The 22,013-nt window shown below is 39.7% G+C and overlaps 1 protein-coding gene across 1 annotated transcript in view; it reads left to right on the forward strand.

Annotated features, from left to right (window-relative positions):
• Positions 1–22,013, forward strand: part of LOC122720398 — a 282,956-nt gene that overhangs the window by 232,759 nt on the left and 28,184 nt on the right. Inside the window, exon 4 of the mRNA XM_043947100.1 lies at positions 7,460–7,557. Coding sequence (XP_043803035.1) covers positions 7,460–7,557 — 98 coding nt within the window. The remainder of the gene's footprint in view (positions 1–7,459; positions 7,558–22,013) is intronic.

Below are 22,013 nucleotides of genomic sequence, written 5' to 3' on the forward strand. Positions count from 1 at the left end.
GCCATGTAATTTAGGAAATTTCAGGTATTTACAGTGTTTCATTTTCCATGATTTGAACGTTATTTCTTATTGTAAAATTTCTCTATTACATAGCAGAGTAGAGGTGCGTTGCGCATAATTATTTAAATACGAAATTGAGGCGAAATTATAGGAAGAGAGGCAGGGATTCTTGGGCGACGACGTCGCCTGTACCAGCGCACGTTCTTACGATGGTATACGTCTTACATTATTTAGAAGGAACCGAGGAGGACGAAAATGCCGGGTACTGGCGCATGCTAATCACTCGACCCAGATTGAATAATGAATTAGTATTCTTTTCCTTCTTCGTTCCCACCCTCCGGATTCAGTGGTAGGTCCTCGGTGAAGCCGTTTCTACGTGACAGGTTTTTTATTATCTGCTGGAAAGATTCTTATTTTGTCTCGTTACGTTAAGACTTCTACAGTTTGTTAGCCGTCTTTAGGTATCGCGAGATACCTAATTCCCCATTGATAAATCAAATTGGAAATTTAGATCTTGAATCGAGAAATGAAATAATTGAAAAGAAAAAAAGTAAACATAATGTTTCAATTAGGCAGATATTAATTTCAATTTTAAATATCTTCCCAAATTTTCTATTTAAATTTTCTATAACATATTCTCTCTAATCATCGTATTACCATGAAAATATAATATCGTTCGTGGACACGCGATAACTATTAAAACGTATCGGGTGGAAGAGAGGAACGTTAGCATAATGTTTCATGGTGGTTCATATACACCATATACACAAAGCTGGTACGCGTGTCTGTGTGTACACACAAACGTGCATATCGTGGCAGGCCGCGTGGATACACCACCTCGGCACTTTGTGTGCAAATTACGCCCAGGACGAAGAAGAGAGAGTCTGGCTTGAAGGATGAAACAGGTCCCCAAGACCTGTAACCTCCTTGTACGAGAGTCGAATGAAAATTTAAAGTGAAAGAGTTCACGTCGCAACTGCGGTTCCCTACCTTCCGAGGGCCTGATTAACTCCTTTTTCGATGTTAATATTGATAAGAAGTTGGCGAGAGCTAGCGAAAATTCTTAAGGATACAAGGAGAACAAGGAATATTGAACGAAATTGAAATTAATAATAAAAAAAGAGTTGCAAAGGATATTTTTCTTTGATCGTTTTGTTAATAATAATTGATTATGGATCGTAAAATTTTTTCATCCGAAAATTATTATACGAAAAATATATCTCTCTCATTTAACTTTGAAACAATCATCGTAAATTTCTCCAAGGATTAGAAACTGTTTTTCAACTGTTTGCTGCAAGGTTTATTACTTCTCTCCATTTGTTTCTTATTCGACTCAGCGATCGTCAGTTAATCCCCGGCGACATTTAAAATATAAAATGCGATGTAAGATACGATGTAAGAAGGGTTGAAAGAAAGTGTAAACGAAGGTTTAGCTGGCCTAGAAGTATCTCAAGGGGAGTCGAATAGGAGATTACTGCTGCGACCTTCCCCGAGACCTTGAATTAAGTCGAAACTTGCTCGCTTTTCCTTCTTCCTTATCCACATGCCACGGCAATTTTAACACTGATTCCGGGAATAACACAGAAAGGATTCTTATTATTGTTCTTAAGGGATTAGGGCCTCCAGTTTTGCGGCAAACTGTACTTTCCATCCTATAATAACAGAGATTCACCCTCCCCCCTTCCCGCAAAATATCGTACTTGTGTTCACCGTCTCTTTTCGTTTGATAAATCTAATCTCTGTATTCTGAATTTAGATGAATTTCACTTAGATGATGAAATTGCCTCAATTGCTGACACGTATTTTTATCAATATCTATAAAAATTTTGCATACACATGAAAATGTGTACGCGTGTCTCTATTTCCATGCTGATATTCCGTGAAATATCTTCTCTCAAAATAGAGTTTTCTTTGCACAGTGTGCCGACAAGTGAGTGCTTCTCGCCATCCACTCGCGTTAATGAGGGAACCGAGCCGAAATGCGGTTGGAAACGCTCTCTGTCCCTTTCAGCCTCGACCCGCGGCGTCGTTTCCCCAGAAAACAAGACATTTATAAACACCCACCGCGAGATTAGATTTGTTAAGATAATGGGCTGCTCGGTTTAGCGGGGAATCTCCGCTGCGCTCGCAACTATCGCCCTGAAGAGGTTGCAACCGCCGTCTCCTTAATCCTAAATATGACCTCGGTAGGCAGTTACGTTGTATCCTCGCGCAGGATCCTCCGCCTCGAGATCCTTCTTTATGAATTCGTCGGAATAAGACGCGTGTTATCGTTGATGCCTCTTTCGTATCTTGTAAATCCTCGTTCCGCCATTATCATATGTAACTTGCGCAATTTTCAGGAAGAAAAACAAATTTTTCAAACTCTTCTTTCTGGAAAAGTTTGAAGTGATCCAATATTATCTTGAATAAAAAAAAAAATAATTTTTAAAAGAAGGAAGCTAAATAATAATTCCTTGAATGCACAGTACTTACACATTAGTACATGAAAATTATATATTTTAAAAGTTATTTAAAGGATCGCATATTTTATAGTAATTCGTACGTAGCATAATCACGAGATTTGATAAAACAATATCATAAACCTGGAACATGCGTGCAAATTCTTTTTCGATTCAGTTAAAACGTAGTTAACCGTCCTACTGGTGGAAGATACAAGTGGAAGGATGTCGTAGTAAACAGCGACGTTACAGGGCGCGTTTTCCACGGCGGAGACGACGATCCACGGACGATCAGGATTTATCTTTACGACGACGTTGCCAGCCATATTCAGTGGCGCGTTATTTCGGGATCGGTGAAAAAAACATAATAAAATTTAACGGTCCGTCAGGCCGTGGCATCTCCCGCCCCCGTAAAGGCTAATAAATATCGAGAACAGGGCGGCTACAAATCTCAAGATAAACACGGCCTCGTATTTTTCTACCCCCTTTTTCCCTACGAGCTTTCCTCGTTCTCGCTCTTATTCGGTGGTACGAGGTCGAGAAGGGCTCGCCCTTTTTACATTCCTCGTATGAATTATTAGGTGGCCGGACTTAAGGGGTGGACACCGCGGTATTTAATTTTCACTCCCCCATTAAAACAGAACGAATTTTTCCCTAATCGTATCCCTGACGATGAAAGTGCGGTTTGCAGTTTGTCACTGACCCTTGGCTTCGTTATCGATATATTATAGTTTGATGCAAAAATCGGATAATCAACGATGCTTTGTTTCATTCATAATGTGAAAACGATGAAAGTCGATGTTGAAATCGCGTTGAAGTTGTTGCGCAAATATAAAAATTTCGTCTCGATGAATGATCCAATAAATAAAAGAATTATCCGTATCATGATGATATTTGTAAGATGACGTTAATTTTATTCGAAATTGAAAATTTTTCTCTCTGATAAAATAAGAGATTATCAATGTATGCAATATTATAATCCTAGAAACTATAAGAAGTGGAAGTATATCGAAGAATTATCGAAGATATTAGGTTTTTCGTCGATCATTTGCCACGAACATTGCTCCAAATATAATCTATCGTAACTAACCGTGCTGGGGAATTTTCTGAACGACGGCACAGGTAGATTGGTGTAGGTGATGCCAATTAAGGGAGACGGCGGCGGTGAGCATTGAACTAGAACTAAGGGTTGGCGGATGCCGATGATGTATGTGGTGGAAAATACTGGAGGCAATCTGTCACGCCATCGACGTCTCGTAGGCGCCATCTCTTCACTTTCTTTCCTCTCTCTCTCTCTCTCTATATATATATATATATTTTCTCCTTCCTCCCATCGCAACGCAACGGAAAAAAAAATCAAAATTTCCAACATCATTAACCCTAAAACTTCCAAAAAAACAAGGGAGAGAGGAAAGAAGACAAAAATACCAGTCCAAGAACTTTCAAATTTTGTGCAAAAACGGAAGAGCACAATGAGCCGTTGGAATGGTTCTACGACGACGACGAAATTCAGTAGTAAACAAAATCCAGTCTCTTCAGCCGCACAAAAAGCCCTGTTCAAAACCCCCTGTCCTTCTTTGGTATCCGGAAGTCGAGGCGTATCCTCTTCTCCTTCTTCCCTCTGTCACACGCGCCCTTTCCGGGTATACGGCTGATTAAACGCGCAACTACGTAACGCAACGCAAATATACCGGCTCGCCAACCCACACCCCCGTCCTTCCATCGTTCCTCTTCCTCCTCCTCCTCCTCCTCTTTTTCCTCCCCCTCCTCCGTAGACCGTCCCTTGAACCGGTTGTTGAAGAGAGGATGGACTCGTTTCGCTCTCGATTCCACCTTTCGGCTCTCTTTGAATTCCAACCCCGGTCACTTGACGGAAATATTTATCGAGGGTCTTTGCCGAGGCCCCTCGTTGCCCTACTCCTTCGGGCTAGACAGCACGACGACAGGGAGAAGCCTCCTGCCTCGTACCTCGTCGTCCTGCTACCTTTCAGCGCCTCCATAGGTACATGTCCTTCCTCCCTCCCGCTTCCTATACCCCCTCCCTAACCTCCCTGCCTTCGAGTTCTTTGATCCATTTCATGGAGTTTGTTCGGCTCGGATTATTTGCTCTCTTAATTACATTTCGATCCTATCTGCCTTTCGCTCACTCCCTCCCTCCTTCCCTTCCTCTCTCTCTCTCTTTCTCTCTATTTCTATCTTTGACTCCTACTCCTCTTCCTCCTCCTCGTTCGGTGGGAAATTTCATGGAACGAATGGGTGATCGACAGTTTCGAGCGAGTGTTAACGCGAATTCGAGAGATTTGCGATGAGAGAGATATTTTAAATGAAGTTTTTAGGGTGTTCGTGCAGGATATTTTTTTGAGGAGGGAAGTAATCGAGCGTGGAAAAATAATGCGGAAGGAATATATATTCTTAGAATTATTCTTCACGTGATCGAATATAATTGGAACGAAGAAAATAAAAATTTCTTTATTATATTTGATTGATTGATTCAAAATGTGAATATTAAATTTTATATTATGGAAATGGGATGATTTATCTATTTGCCAATTGAATATAAAAATTGAAATATCTTTTGCGATTGTTCTAAGTATAATTAAAAAAAAAAAAGTGTAGCGATGAAATATATTTTAATAGGAAAAATTTCGAGCGGAAGCTCGACTCGTCTTTAATTAAGGGGAGGGGAAAGAATGTAATGTAAACCGAAAACTAGTCGATGTTACGGGGACTCCCCGTGGCTTTCCAAGCCGCAGGGGTCGCTCCTCCCGGCGACCATAGAGGGTGGAACAAAGGAAGTTATCGTCGCGGAATTTTTATAGCGAGGAGAGAAAGAAATGTAAATCAGGTTTTGGTTCGTCTTAAGATGAAGAGAACCGGTAAGGGAGGGACTCGTCGAGACCGTCGCCGGCTTACCATGGATCGGAAGTGTTGTCGTATAAAACTGAATTAACTGTGCTCCCGCTTCTTCTTTTCGCGTGTATGTATACTCTCTTGTCTTATTTATTATAAATATAATCCTGTCGTTTCCATTCTCCCGGTTCCTGGCTGAGCGGTGCTTTATATTTATATTTACGTTATTTAAAATTGAAATACGCGCTTCGTATGGTTCAGACACATCCTTGAAAGTCGAAGTAATTTGTGGTATTGTAGCTAAGTAGCAAGATATAGTTCTTTGAAAATGTAAAACGTGAAGTTTTTATTTCGATGACATAAATATTTAAGATTTCATATACAATTCTTATCAACGTGTCTTCAATTTCTTTCACTTTCACGTTTTCTTTCACATTGTACTTAATTCAATGAAATAGGATTCGTTCAATTTCAACGAATATAAATAAATTATTCAACATCTTGAAAGATTTTCGTGCCATCTCTTTTTCTCCTCATATTCTCTTTCATATTTCTTACTCGTTCTATTATTCCAACTCAATTATTTATCCCCAACACAACGATGAAACTGCGAGTTAAGTTAAGAAACGTGAAAAATCTAAAATCTATTATAATAATTAAACAAAAATTGGACGATTATTAAATCCCTCTTTGATAATCTTCCGTCACCATCAAACGTGGCACGTGTTATCCGAACATTTTCGTGACAATTTTCACAACGCCGCGAAGGACAGTAACCGCGACTTATCCTCAACTTTATACGCTCCTGATAATCTCGTAGATCGGCGCTTGGAAACGGTTTACTCGCGTTTGTTGCCGAGATTTATGAAATGGCAATAAAATTTATATGACTCGGTTGCTCGTTAGGGGGCGAGGCTCGCTCGTTCAGATTGATGTCGGCGCGAGCCGACTGGTCCACTTGCCCGGGGCTTCGTTTGTTTCTCTCTACGATTGTCGTAGAACGGTCTGCTCCCATTATTAATCCCTTGGAAATCGCGGGAGAGCTTCAGTCATCGTTCACCGGAGAAAAATATGGCCGTAATATTTCTTTGAGAAGCGTGGGGGTGTGGGGACGGAAGTTGCTCAATTTCGACTGAATTTGTCAGCTCGCGCCAATCGCGATTATACCACCGTGTCTGGCCTCTCGATTAAAAGGATCGTTTCGAATTCATAGGGAGGATGAAAAATCGTATTTCCTGTCTCTGGAGGATAGACTTGGATTTATCAATTTGTTTAGTGAGTCGATAAGGATACGTGATATGTATGCAGATTTAAATTTTTTTATTTAAGATGTGATTGTCATGTGTGACGATTATTAATACCTTTCGATATTATTTGATTATAATAGAAAATGTATGATCGAAGAATGAAAATGTTTCACCGAATGCATATTTGTTAACAATAACAAAAGATATGGTAAATAGTAAATTCAGTGCACATAATTTATGCACAATTATGTAATTATAATATACGTTCTGTAAGTAATGATATAATAAAGTTTCTACAGCATCGAAATTGATAATTTATCAGGAAATATGAGCTTTACCCTCGAGTATAAATTTTCGGGTTTCCGTACCCCAAGACAGGGTCTAAGTAAAAGAATTATATCCTTCGCGTTTCGTTTCGAGTAGCGAAGGATAAGAGAGAGAAAGAGAGAGAGAGAAAAAAGGGTGCGTGTTCGATGAGTCACTTATACAGTAAATCACGCGTATGCTCTGTCGAGCATGATGCCTCGAGGACATATCTGGTCTACCTGTTGCTCGGTTCCCCATCGATGACAACAAGGATCGTGCAAAGAATTCGAAAGGTGAACAGAGCAGTATTTCTTCTGTATTCTTGAATTTCATCGTGTCCATAATCCCTTGGAATGGGATCAAAGTCAATAATCATATCGATCGGATGATATTGTGTATCATATTTGTCATTAATAAAATATTAAATGTTAAATATTCTTGTAAAAAATAAAGAATTTTAATTTTGTAAAAATATCAAATTTAATTTTATGAAAAATTTTATAGTCCAGCTATTATATTTTTGATATGTTTTGGTTTTGCATAATTAAAATTAGTGAAATTTAAAAAATGAAAAAGAGAATTTTTTTGATCTGATTATTCATATTTTGATTTCAGGTGGATGATCGAGTCAGGTCGCCAGGTACGTCACGATGTTTAACTACCACCATGTCGCTCTCAATTTCACCCTCGAGCCCTGAGGAACCTGTCACGCTGTAAGTAGAATTTTATTTCAAACTTGTTTGAGTATTGATAAGGAGTACGCAACTTTATATCCCCAGAGGATATTATAATTCATACCGAGAATTTATTCGTGATTTAAGAGAATTTAAAGCTTAAATTCATTTTCTAGAAATTCCAACATTTATTATCATAAATTAGCAAAAATATCTTGCAACTTATCTACTCTAATTCTATCCCCACCCAAAAAAAACGTTCAAAAATTCATAAAGAATGATCAATCAATATTGAATATATAAATTTCAAACTTAAAGAAATAATGAAATAAAAAACATGCTAAAAATACAAGAAAAAAAAAGAACAAAAAACCAAAATTTAATAAATCAACGAAATCTATAACTCACTCAGAAAAATGTAGTAAACATTCTTTCATAGGTACAATAAAAAATATTGCACGATCCAATTAAACCAACGTTCAAGTCGAAACTTGTTTCTCCTCGTTTCTCCTCGCGAAATTATTCGAAAACGACAATACCGTACAATATTGTAGCAGCATTACAAATTCACAAGAGGTTGAAAGACGGTCGCTTGAAATCCGCGGCGCCCTTTAACCGTCGAAAAAGCCACTCAGACAAATTAGTCCCCGGCCGTTTCTCTCTCGTGTGAAAGAACGTTTCCACGTAATTGTGGACCGCCGGTTATTCGGGGCCTGCTCGTTCTTACGCGGGCCACAAGCCCGCTTGGCTTGGCGGTATCGGTGTCGCGGCACGCCGAGGGCGGCGATATTTATGCCAGTTTTTTATTGCGCTCTAGCCCGAGACCAGAATGGAAACAATATGTCACCGGTGGTATAAGGGGGTTGGAAACCGGTTGTACGAAGTTCTTGTAGGTGGCCCCCGATCCGCCCGCCACCTAACGTTAATACTAACGCCTCCGCCGTCACTACGCACCCCCCCTCCCTTCTTCCTCCTCCACGCTCGATGTCATGATTTTAAATGAACAACCCCCGTTTCACCCTGTCGCGCGCCACCGCCTGGGGTAAGGCATGGCGAATCGAAGCGTGCCGCGCGAGAGAAAACCGCTTTTAAATCGATTTCGATACATTTTTCACACGTTTTGTATTATGATAGCTGTTTATGTTTGCGATTTCGGGATTATTGAATATGTTATATTGTTGTTGTTATCTTTCGATTCGTTGAATCGAAGTTTGTTATACATGATAATTTAAGATAAAGATTATAGTAGGAATTTTATTTTTGTTTTCGTTTATTGGGAAAGTATTTTTAACGAGTTTGACCGTAGATTTTAAGAATTGGTATAAAGAATTCGTATTTTAAAATTTGTATAATCGAAAATTGATTTTCTACGAGAAACGGACAATTAATTAAATTCCTATATCGACTTTTAAATTCGAAATTTTTCGATTCAGTTCGAAGCTGTAATATTGGATTAGATTCAGAAGTGGTTTCCAAGGGAGGGATGTTAAAGACATCGTTGTTCCATCGAAATTTAAATCTCCACGATTTCTGGCTGTGTTATGATTGTTGAGGGGAAAGGAAGAAAAAAAGAAAAAAAAAAAAAGAAAAGAAAAGAAAAGAAAAAAGAAAAAAGAAACGAAAGAGGCCTCGGGTCTTAAGAGTCATCGGATAAGTGCATATCGATTTCTGCCGATTGGCGAGGGTTGGACGGTGGTAAGATCGAGGCGAACGGGGAAAAAAAGAAGGCGGTAAAAAGGGCAAAGGCCATAAGTAACGGACCGTCTGGTGGAAAGCGCTCGAGGGCGAACAGTGATTTAGAGAAATTAAAACTTTAATTCATGTTCGAGTTCGCGGGGGGTGTATCCTCGCTACTCACCCTCCCCCGCCACTTCAGTCTGTGGCGTTCCGAGTCCTCCCCCCTTCTGATGATCGACCGAAATTCACTCCACGTGTAAATTGACGCAGAGAATTTTGTTACATGAATTGTTCATTTTGATATTTTTATATTATTTATCATCGAGTATTTTTGAGAGATATTTTCTTTACTCATTTTATCTATAATCGAAATTTATTCAATGATACAATAATAAATATATAATTTTATGTATCAAAATAAAGTTAATATCTATTCATTATACTGTTTCGAGATTTAGATTTGCTTGTTACTTTTGTAAGTATCGTTTCAAAATACTTACTGTTAAAGTCGTTAAAGCGTCTTTCGTCCATTGGAAAATCCAATGGTCAGCACATTTGACAAATGTGGGATCGAAAGCAGAGGGTAAGTAAGGAAACGACAAATATTCCAAATCCGATCAGGCACGTCCGCACACAGTGGACACAATTATTGTTGTCCTGATTTAAGGGCGGCATGCATTTTAAAGAACGGCCATACCGGATGGCTCTACATGGCCTCTATTTGCACAGGGGATGGATAAAAATTCAGCATCCTCCGATAAAATAGCGTACGATACATTCAAACCACCAATACGCTGCTACATGTACACGTATACTCTCGTATAAACACCCCTCGAAACGATCGAATCTTTTTTTTTATTCGCAGATTCGAGCAAATGGATCATCATCCTCTATTGAATCTAATCGTTAAAAATATACCTCACAAGACATTTCATAATATATTCTACAGTGTGAAACTTTTACAAATGAAAATGGATTAGAAATATCATTTCACTGTTGTTTCTTAATCAATAAAATTTATTTTTTATCGTGTACGTTCTTATTCGTTGGCTGATTTCGTAGAAAATTCGATCCGAGCAATATTATATTGGGAAAATAATTTGAAAAAATTATAATAAATCATTGCACAAACTTGAGAAGAAATTTTCAAAAATTATGAAATATAATATTAATTTTTTTAACGCCAAAAATAATGACTATAGAAAGAAAGAAACAAACAGGAGACAGCGCTGTAAATCTGAATTTCGAAAAGATGCTCTTACAACTTTCACGATTTTCCATATGGAATACGGAATATGAGAAAAGGACTCGCCCTTTATTCTTCTCTTCCTTCATTGCCCGTTGTTCCTTTCGCCTCCTCCTCTCTCTCTCTCTTTCTCTCTTTCTCTCTCTCTCTCTCTCTGTCTGTCTCTCTATCTCTGTCTACGTTTTCCTTACCCTGTATTCAGGACGACCTTCGTCTCCAATAAATTCCCATCACCATCCTCAGGTACGCCTTCGCAGAATAAATCATACCATAAGTGAATCCGAATTGAATTCAATGAGTAAATATGGTGGTTGAATAATGAAAAGCAGCGTACAGGTCCGGTGTATTATCAGGCAGAAGAGAAATTTTATCGTATGTAAAATTACTTTGAAAATTCTGATGACATGTAACGTGATGTTTTGCGCCAAAGTTTAATTAAATTAATCATCGTAATTGTTCGTGGCATGTTCAACATCACGATTAATTGTGTAAATTTATAATTGTAAATTTGTAATTAATTTTTTGCATAGTTTTAAAAAATTGAAAATTACATTTGATTATCTTCATTTGCAGTATATACACTAAATATTAGATAATCTTTTCCATTACATTATTAATTTTTTTATCAAAATACAAAATACAAAATTATGTATTCTTAAAATTAATTTTAATAATGAAACTTTAATGAAATATCACGGATTAGATAAATTATCATTTCAATTATCATTTCATACGAAACGAAATAACAAAAATCTTTCCAAACCAATAATTTTAAATAAAAAATATAATACCATTAATTTTAAATAAAAAATATATATATATAGATAAATCAGTACACTCCATAAAACTATCATTTGATACGAAATATATAAAATAAATTTTTCCCTCGATCTAAAAAAAGAAAAGAAAAGAAAAATATTGGCACATCGGTAATATCGTTAATTTAAAAGCAATTCTTGTATGGCTGGGTCCGCTTCCGTCCCTCGCTCGGCCATCTTTCACGATGCATCATCGAGGAGCAATACATGTAAATCGTCTGCTTCACAATGGCGTTTGGTGCACGATCATGTGTGTGTGTGTGCGTGCGTGGAATCTAGTCAAGAAGCAGTGGTTGGGTGGAAATGCATAAATACATGAACCACGGTGAAACTACGAGCGAAAGAGGGACGGGGACAAGCTTGGCCCGCATATGCCTCGAGCGGGTTGTACCTCCTAGAGGCGTAATAACGCGTGGATAGCAGCTCTCTTCTCGCGAAAATGCGCCCTTTTGGAATGTCGTCGCTTTTTCCTCCCCCCTCGAAAAAATACTGCGATTTCGACCTCGGTATAGGGGTGAATCGCGTCACGGATGAGAAATGAAAGAGAACGTTTCTTTCCTTTTTTTTTTTTTTTTTGGATGGGAATGAGGACGAAAAAGGAAGGAGAAAGGAATCGTTAGCAAGGTTGCATTTATTTTCGTTCGTATTGTGGGAGCGAGAATTTTATCGAGGGAATAAAGGGTGATTGCGTGATATAGAAAGATCGAGGAGATTTTTAAGAAAATTGGATTTAATTATTTGGAAAATTTAAAATTTGAGATATAAAAAATTTTATTCGTTCTCAAATCTATTATTTCGGTGAAGTGAAAATTTGATTGATTAATTAATTAAAAAGAAAGTATTAAAAATTATTGATACCTTATGCTATTAAAATTTTACTTAATCATTCATTGATTTATAATCCAAAATTTCTATGTTTATTTCTAAATTTGAAAATTTATCCCGGAATGTATGTGTGTGAAAGTGGTGAGATTATTACGAGATAAGAATAGAAAGAGTTGGAAACTTTCTGGCCGGTAATTACGCTACTCGAGTGAAGAGGAAGTAGGTTTCTGCCCCATTTCGCTTTATAACGTGCGAGAATTTTTTGGTCAAGGAAGATTCTATTCGAATAGGGGGTAATACGCGAAATTTTTAGGGTGAGGAAAGTTGAAACGTGATCGTTAGTCTCTCCACACAGTCGGGCGAAGTCAGCTCTGTTTAAATAGGTTTACATGGAAATCCTTGCAGGTTTAATGCTCGTTTTGTTCGCGTGCTACGTTGTTGTAATTTTATTATCCTTTTTCAAAGTTTTGAACGCTGTTGAATGGAATAACAATAACGAGATGAGAAACTAAATATTAAAATTAAATTGTACGTAAAGAAACAATACCTACGGATATTTTCGAGGAGAAAATAAAACAAGATGAGACGAAACATCGTTATGAAATTATTCTCTGAGATAGATAATTGAAGAGAGAGAGAGAGAGAGAGAGAGAGAGAGAGAGAGAGAGAGAGATCGAGGAATATTTCGATCGGGTTATAGACAGCACTTTAACCACAACAATTCTCATCACGACGTTTTATTAACCTTAAAAGTATGTGAAACATCTCAAGAAATACCACTTTGACCACGTTAATCTTATTGATTATCTTATTTTGGCATATTTTAACGTAAACCGCGTAATCTCGTTCTTTCATGTAACTCAAAATTAAATTGAAAAAAAAAAAACATAATATAAAATACTCCAATTCTAGTTTTTTATAGAATTATTATTAGAATTATATAGTATAGTTTTTATAAAATTTAATTCAAAAGGAGGAGAAATAAATTGGAAATATTTCAAGGAGAGAAAGAAAATACTCTCGAAATAAATTCACTTAGAAGAATCAACTTAATAAGCCTAGTGACGAGTGTACGATGAGACGAGATTAAAGAGGCGAGATTCGCATTCCTGCGTTACCGTCACGCGAGTAATTACGCAATGGCGAACGGAAAGGAGGCGCGAAACGGCGAGGAACGGAGACGCGAGCGAGCAACAGCCACCCCCGTGGAGGAGGAAAATAGACGAGAAGGAAGGCTTGGCTGGTTGGGAGGAAGGGTTGCTCGGGTTGCTGTTGTTGCCTCTCTGAGCGCCGCGTCTCAGAGGCGGCGTTGCGCGATTTGCAGCCAACAGGAGAAACCAGAGCTAATAAAAGCCCGCAATTACCTCCGGTTCGAGCCATTTGTCTTGACGGGCGTCTCATGCCCGATATAATTCACCCTGGCAACAACACATTGTTGTCTAATGAGGTGTAAAACATTCCGGGATATCTGGCTGCAGGGAGGTCCCTCGGTATAGCTTATGCGCGATACCATGTTTGATTCCTCTCTTCCCTGTCCCTGTTGTGATATTCTTATATCGGCCGGCCTTGCATCTCGCCCCCGCCACTGGCCGAACTTTTGGACTCTGGGTTTTCCATCTTCCATCTGGTTAATCGTAACGCGAATTATTTTGTTCTTTCGATCAGAAGGGGACGTATGCTTCGCTTCCCTTTTCTCGATCGATGATTTGGTCTAATTGGATTGGATCCACCCGGAATATTTGTGTAATGTACACGAAGATCAATCTCGTGCTAAATGTTCTGCGCGAAATTATGAATTGATCTTCGTGATGAAGAAACAGAGAAGAACGAGTCTGGATCGAGAGTGATTTATAAAATGAATTTTTTATTCGTACTTTCGAGCACCCTGACCCATATACCCAATATCCCGAACAAAATTTTTGATTTCCACTCCTCGACTTTACTTCACAAACAATCGAACTAATAATTATTCTATTGTTTCGTTCGTTTAAACTATTTTTAAATAAAAAGGGATGAATTCGAAGGAATCACGATCGATACCTCTAATCGTCCCCAATAAAATAATAATACGAACGATAATCCCAAGCGATTTCTCTTACAAAAATCTTCACGACGAGCCGCACTTTTCCATCCACAAATACACGGAGGAATTCGACAACTCTCTCATTCAGTGAGCCGCCGCGAAGTGTTATACGTGCGTGCACGCGGCCATAAAGTGAAAAAAAAGGTCCGCAGGCAGTTTGTTACCGGGGAGCAGTTGTAACGGAAGGGCACGTATCGGGTAACATGATTACAAATATATCATAACCTCCTTGGCCCTTTCCTCGAGCCCAACGAGTCCTCGAATATAAGGAGGCGGCGAACGGAAGCCGTGTGTCCTTCGACACGCGATACACGTGCGCCGCCTGTCGATGCGGCTTTATCGCAGCAAATCACTGCTCCGGTTCCGAAGAAATAAAGACAAAAGGGATACGAGGGGGGAGGGGATTGGGTTGGACCGGAGTGAAAAGGGCACGTAGCACATCCCTTCGCTAAATCGAGTCGAGACGGAAACACGTCCTCTTCGTGTGTGTATTCTTCGCGTTCATGATCTGGGATACAATGTGGAGGGAATGAGCTTGTGTTGCTTTAAAGACGAAACAAGTTTCAAAGTTGAAAAGAATTTTAAAATTGAGATTATGTTATACGAAATATTGATTTTTCGTTTAAAATTATTTTATAGGTTGTATCGAAATATATAGTTTTATGTTTTTTTTTTTTATCATAAAATGAAGTTAATCTCTCGAAAATCATGTCAGAAGGAAAGGTATCGTCGATGAAAAATTTTGAATTTGTCGAATCGAACTTCGAGATGATCGGCACGTTTATTCGCACGAAAAAATACACGTCTACACGTAATTTCCGGCACGACAAAAGGTGGTGTTGAGTTTTAAGGGCCGTAATCAGTGCGATCCCACGAGTCTAGAGAAATTGCATCGTAATCCAAGAACACCGCGGATTGAGGCAATTCCAACAACCCGTAGCAATCGAGCGGCGGCGTCGACGAAGGCATATTATTATACCCGGACAGTTTATTTCAGGTTCGTTCGCAGGATTTACTGTGCACCCTCACCGGTAAGAACTCACCTAGATTAACATTACTTTTCTCCACGTTTCTTTTGCCTCGTTTTATATTATGTCCGACATGATGAAATCGTCAATCATGATTTATTAGTTTTGATTAGAAAAATGATAAGATTGTTACTTAATCTTTCAAATTCATCAGAAGTCTGGTTACAGATTGATTACTAGGATCCTTAATAAATTTTTTCTGAAGTTTAGAATATTCTTGATGTTAAAATATATTTGATAAAATAGAATTTAGTGGAAAATATTTAATTTTTAAGGAACTCAAGTTGCCCCCTTTGGGGATCCTAAAAGTTAATTTGAATCGTTAAATAGCCGAGAGATTAGAATGCGATTCGATGTGAATGAAAATATCGAGGATTCCAGAACTTTTTTCTCACGGTGAATGTCTCATCCGAGATTCGAATGAATACGGAATATTGCTATAACCATAAGAAGGATACACGTGCTGGTACTTGTCACTATGACATTATCGATCCAATGGCTCGGTTCGTCGTCGGTTGGTCCGAGTACGGTCCCTTCTTACTATCCCCGTTCACTCTTCATCCCTCTTTGTACATACCCGACTTTGCAACCCCCTCTGTGCAACCCTTTAGGGTCGCGTTCCTCACAGATATCAGTGTGAAACTTTCAGCAACGTCCTTTTCGATTTCCGCTTTTTGCAACCCCAAAAATGTTCAGATACACGTATGATTCTTTATGAAATTAAACTAAAATTTAATATCAATTTCAAAATTAAATTTCACGATTTAAATCTCTTCTTATACCTTATTTCAATATTTCTCGACATTATTCAATTCCTGATATTGATAATTTTCCAACAATGAAGTTGCAAACTTATACAATAACGACAATCCATTTCGGATTCTTTGAAAAATATTTTCAAAATAAACGATTCTGAATTTTATATTAACAAGAGAAGAAAAAAGCACTTAAATTAATAATCAAAATAGTCATCGAAACATCGTATCGCGTACATCATCGCACGTATCATCGTGGCGAAAGGAAAGGAATATAAATCGGCGGAAGGAAACAGCGACCGGGCCGAGTTGCTGAGAAACGCCGCCACCGTCGTTTCGTAACTGCGAAAATTTGTGCCCGCCTACCCCGGCCTCAACTATAAATCAGTTGAAATTTGTTATGCGCGGCACGCAGATGGTTTTGTTATATGAAAATATGTGCCGCGTAGGGATGGTATAAGTATCCCTCGGTAAAACACATCCCTTATACCGCCCCACACCCCCGTGCCGGCCCTCGTCTCGCCCCGCTCCTTACCCCAGACAGGCCCGAGGCGTCATGCTGTTCTGCGCTCTCTTTAATTACGCCCCGAAACGCGTGACGTATTGCCGTGCGATGAAAGGGACAAAAAAAAGGCGATCTTGGCGATCCATGACCGGATCCGTTAATCGAATCGAGAGATCTTTGAATCAACTTGAGAAGGAGCGATGGCCTGTAAGTTTCGATTCAGGCAATCTTGAGATTTTCATGTCTCGATGGGATAATGTTTCGAACGTGTGCGATAATATTTGATCAAAAATGTGATGAAATATTTAGATTAGGCTGGATAAGTAAACTGAAAGGAACGAGTGAGGAGATTGAGGAATTAGATGAAAAGTATGAGAGAATCGTTTGAACTTGTTTCTAAGAAATTTTCTTCAAAAATTTTCCAAGACTGTATTTATATGTGTGTGTTTAAAAATAATTAATTTATATTTTTATAATGCATTTATCTTACGAGGATATGTATCTAGAAATACATAAATTTCTCGAGTTAAGATATTCTTCACCGGCATCACTTTTGCTTCAAAAAATCATCCGACATAATTCTTCCAATACAAACCTCTATTAAGAAATATCACAATCGATCATGAAGAATATCGAATCGATCACCGTATTAACGAACCACGTCTCGATTCCATTTTAACAGGAATTCGAGCAAAACAAGCGCGACGAAATGGCACACCGATTTATGAGAAAACAACTTTTCTAAGAACACTTAAAACTTCAAAAAATAAAGAGGAAAAAAAATATATATATATATATATATTTCTCACTTAAACTATCCTCGAAACTCGATGTGAGGCGTTTCTTACACGGAGGAGGGAGGGTATGGTCGGCCATGGAGGATGGAGTCGAGCCACTTAAAGCCCGGTTGTCCCCGGGCTTGCTGTTAAATATTTGATCAGAATTCGATTGCTTTAAGACGTCAGTCTGCGAGAGGATGCGAGAGGAAAAAAAAGAAAAAAAAGAAAAAGAAGAAAGTGGAACGAGGGTGGGAAGCGGTTGACGTAAGGGCGGATAGTTAGGCGAATGGGGCGAGCAACTATTCCCCGGAGCCGATGTCCGAATCGGGCAGCTGTCCCGATCGCAGGAGCGTTCTTCCTGCGCTCGCGATTGATGGCCGAGTCGACGACACGAGTACGCTTTAAAATCCTTCCCTCGTTGTGAAAGCGGCTCAACGGAGAATAGCATGCCCGGATCCCCTTTAGAAATAAAGCCAATTCGTTAGGTTTCTCGGTGTGGAACGGTGTGCTCAGTAGAATGCCACCGTCGATGGTCAGACAATGGCGCGTCACTGGTTAAATAAGAGTCCTCGGCATTCTTGTCGTGTCTGAGAGTTTGACGATTGTTAAACGATTGTTATTTCGAAGATTTGTTGGAATTTTAGAAAAGATTTAGAGAATTGGTAATTATTATTAAAAAAAAAAAAAAATTAAGAAGGGAAGCAAGGATAATATTCGTGAATATGTTAACGTTGTTTCCAAATCATCGTGGAGAAATTATGAATTTTTATGGATGTATAAAATTGCGTAGAATCTGTTGTTACATTGTGAAGTCACATTGTGCCCCCGTTCAACGTTTAAGAAGGCGAAGGGTGGCGAGAGGAGACCGAGTCGCAAAACTCACGCGAATCCACGTGGTGCCAAGTGGGGTGCATTAGCCAAGTTCCCCATTATCCACGCGTGAGAGACCCTTAAATTATCCGGCATTCGCCCACCGCCGACCTCCCCCATCCTTGAACGTCGGCGAGAAAAAGATGTACGAGTTCCTTTCGCGAGAACACCCTCGATGGGTGTTCAAGCGGAGTAGGTGCGACGAGAATCATTCTCATTCGTATACCGAGAAACGAATAAGTAGCAAAATATATGATGCGTTATATATTTACAAAATGTAAAAAAAAAACGAAGTAGAGGATCCTTTCGACGAGGGGATATAAAAATGAATCGTAAAAATGTTCAAAATTATAATACAATTTTTCATTTCGATTGAAAATATTCGATTTCGCTCGATCAATTGATCCAAGGCAAGCATCTCTTAAATACCGATATTTTACAATCGTTTCGATATAAATCCGAATACAGACTTAACCTCGACTAAGAATACCAAGTGATCCTGGCGCGGTTTATCTAATTGGAATTGTCGAGGGTTTGGAAGAAGGACGAACGCCAAAGATGAGGAGAGAGTGAGCGAGACTAAGATGGCAAGCATGGAGAGGGAAAGTGTAGGAGAGAGAGAAAGAGAAAGAGAAAGAGAGAGAGAGACGGGGAGAGTACTTGAAGAACCATCGGCAAGACGAAGGGGGTGTGTAAGTTTGGGCTATCTCTGAGAGCACAGTTCCAAGGAGGCTCCTTTAGACTCTAGTGACGTGACGTCGCCTAATACTCTAATCCCTTCAGCGGAGGCACCATCGTCCGCTTCTGCAGCCTCGTGTTTCTGGGTAACCATCTCCTCCGCTACGAACGGCACTTGCTAATTAATTGACGAGTACGGATTTTGAGGTGTCGAGAATCTTCATGTCTGTCGAGAGGGAGGACTGTTATCAGTCAGTACAGGTCGAACAGCAAACGCGTACCACTTAAACCGAGTACTTTAGTTTACATTGATTTTGTACGAGTACTATCTCGTTTATGTTAATTACGATTCACTATCACTATTATTGGAATCTATTATATTCAAATATCTAAAAGAAATTGGCAAAGAACGATTCCTTCTTGCATATTCTATCAATAAAGAAAAAAAAATCATTCAGATTTTTCATCATTGATTGAAAGTATCAGATAGAAGTATCGATAAAAGTCGTTTTCATACGTGGATTATTTTTACTGCTAATGATATTAATAACAGAACTATGAATCGAAAAACTAATTCTCGGTGATCCATTAACATCATGAACATTGAACATTCGTGAATTTATCCAATATCGAACGCAACTTCGTATACAAGTTCCTCTTGCTGAAAAGAATTTTTCAGCAACGATCATCAATTCGCAATAACTGAGAGACTTTAACAGCGGACGTGACATTTTCCTTGCGAACGCGAAAACGAAACCAATCTTTACGCGATACCACGTCGACGGACGTAGGTACTCGGTCGAGGAGAAGGGCTGCTTTCTAATTATTCCCCACAGGCCATAAGGGATGACACGTAATTGGAGGGTGGACGAGGAAGCATTGATCCCTAACTGGAAGGGATTCAACCTCTTCCTTGCTCCGCTTCAGCCTTCCTTCCTCTTCCCTCAATCTTCTCTCTTCCTCTATTTCTCTCTCTTTCTCTCTCTCTCTATCCTTCATTCGCTCGTTTAGCTCTCGAATCCCCGAACACGTTGGCCGCTGGACCAATGAGCACTGGCCGGAAAAGAAAAGTGATAATGTCTTAAGCCTTTGGTGCGATTTAACTTGCGATTTTGCTCGAGGAGAGGGCACATTCTCCTTCCTTTCTACGAGTTCGTTGCTCTAAACTCTCCAAGCTTCCCCGTGAGGAGGGTTTAGGATTTAAGGAAAGCCCTCCCGCTCCAGAGATCCTTCTCAAGCTCCCGCTAAGCGCTCGCGCTGATCCTGCTCTTCTTCTTCTTCCTGCACCGCCTCTCGGAACCTCCGGGTTTATCTAATTCGAGTTGTAGCTTCCTGCTATCGCTCTAAACCGTATGGGCTGCCCAATCCTTGGCTAGCCTCGCCGATTGAAAATATAACACTGTCTCTTGCGAAACGAAGAACGAAGAACAGGGTAAACGTGTCCAGATGAATTCGACCGAGTAACGTGCCTGCACGTTTTGTTACATAATACTCGATCGTTTAAATATCGTTTAAATATAATTGCACACGGATATCTGATTAATTTTTATTCTGGACTAGATTTATTTTAGATCTACGAAATACTTTGATTCGGCTTGAAGTACAGAAAGAAAAAATGTCTCGAGAAATAAAATTTTATTATATGTCTAAAATAAATTTCTAGATAAATTTTAATCGTTAATCTCGAGGAAATTCAATATATCGATTGTTTAATAATATTTATTGATAATGCTATTCTTTTTTCACCCCCTCCACTCATAAACTAAGGCCCTCCTGCTCGTAAACTTTAGACTTTACTCGACAGTCGTAATTCATATTTTGAAAGAATCACAAGCCTGAAACTGTCGAACGGACAAAAACTACAAAAAATCGTGGCAAGGATTCGTTTCCATCGCGACACGCGTAATCAAAGGTAAATAGACGATCAAGTCTAAGTCGCTGCCTCTTTAATTCCCTAATTGAATTTGACGTTGCTCGTTACGAGAGGCAGACATCCGTCTTCGACTAAACGTGAAAAAAAAAAAAAAAAAAAAGAAAGGAAAAAAGGCCGGAAGAGGTCTCTGGCCGGGGACCAGCGGCGTAGCCAGGACTCTTAAAGGCGGCGAAAGAGAAACCAGGTAGCACAGAGGTACACGTAGATCGTGGCTAGACAGGCCACTGTGGAGGGGGTTGAAGTTAAGATGTGGGTGAATATAAACGGGAGGGGGGCGAAGGTATGTACAGACGCCCGTAACACACTGAACACCTTCGCCGTGGAGGTCCAGGGGCCGTGTCCCCTACTCCCCTACGCTCGGGGGTGGTTGAGGTGAGTGACGGGGGTTGTGCTGGGAGGCCGGGAATCGCGTTCCTAGCTAAAAGGGGTGGACAGTGCGCAGAACCCGCCCCCACTTCTCGCGGCGAAGCAGAAGCTGCCGGTTGCTCGCGCAAGCCTTCATCCCCTCCTCAACCGTGGTGGAAGATCGCCACCCCCGTGCGAACTTAAACATAGCACACAGTAGCTCGCGAGCATCCTGCGTGGAAGGGCTCACCCGCGCGCACTTGTGGCTACACAAAGGCAACGGTGTCTGTATATCTATCGAATATATACATATATATATATGTGTGTATATATATGTATATATCGAGTCGGTTCAAAGCCGAGCCGAGGAGGAACGCGTGGCTGGTGCGTGATCGCGCGCGTGCGTGACGATATCGGAACGTGTGTCCACGATCCATGTCTTGCCGATTCCGAGTCGAGATTACGTGAGAATAATTTGAATAATCGTGTAGAACGAGAGAGAGAGGGAGAGAGAGAGCAAGAGAGAGGGGTAGAGAAAGAGAAAAGAGAAAGAGAACGAGGAAAGGAAAGAAGGGAGTGTGTTCGTTCGATGATAAGAAGGGGATTTTTAACAGTTGCTGGCAGATTTCGAGTGTTCGGCTGAAGATCTCGGCAGAGAAGTCTCGAGAGAAAGAGATAGAGGGAGGGGAGGGGGAAAGAGAGGGAGAGAGAGAGAGAGAGAGAGAGAGGGAGTGGATGGAAAAGATTCCAGGACTCGAGGCCGATGTCCTCGATGGACCTCGACGAATTTCAGGTGAAGTTTATTTAAAGAGGACGAGGTTTACTTTAGGCTTGCAAACGTTAACGAAAAGAAAGTGAACAGTGAAAATAAAAGGCAAAAGGTAAAAAAAAAAAAAGAATAGAGAAGACGATCTGGGACGGGTGGTCTGAATTGTTTGGAAACTGACAGAGCT

Source organism: Apis laboriosa, unplaced genomic scaffold (assembly GCF_014066325.1).
Source record: "Apis laboriosa isolate Shangri-la unplaced genomic scaffold, ASM1406632v1 scaffold12_cov154, whole genome shotgun sequence".
In the NCBI taxonomy this organism is placed as follows: domain Eukaryota; kingdom Metazoa; phylum Arthropoda; class Insecta; order Hymenoptera; family Apidae; genus Apis; species Apis laboriosa.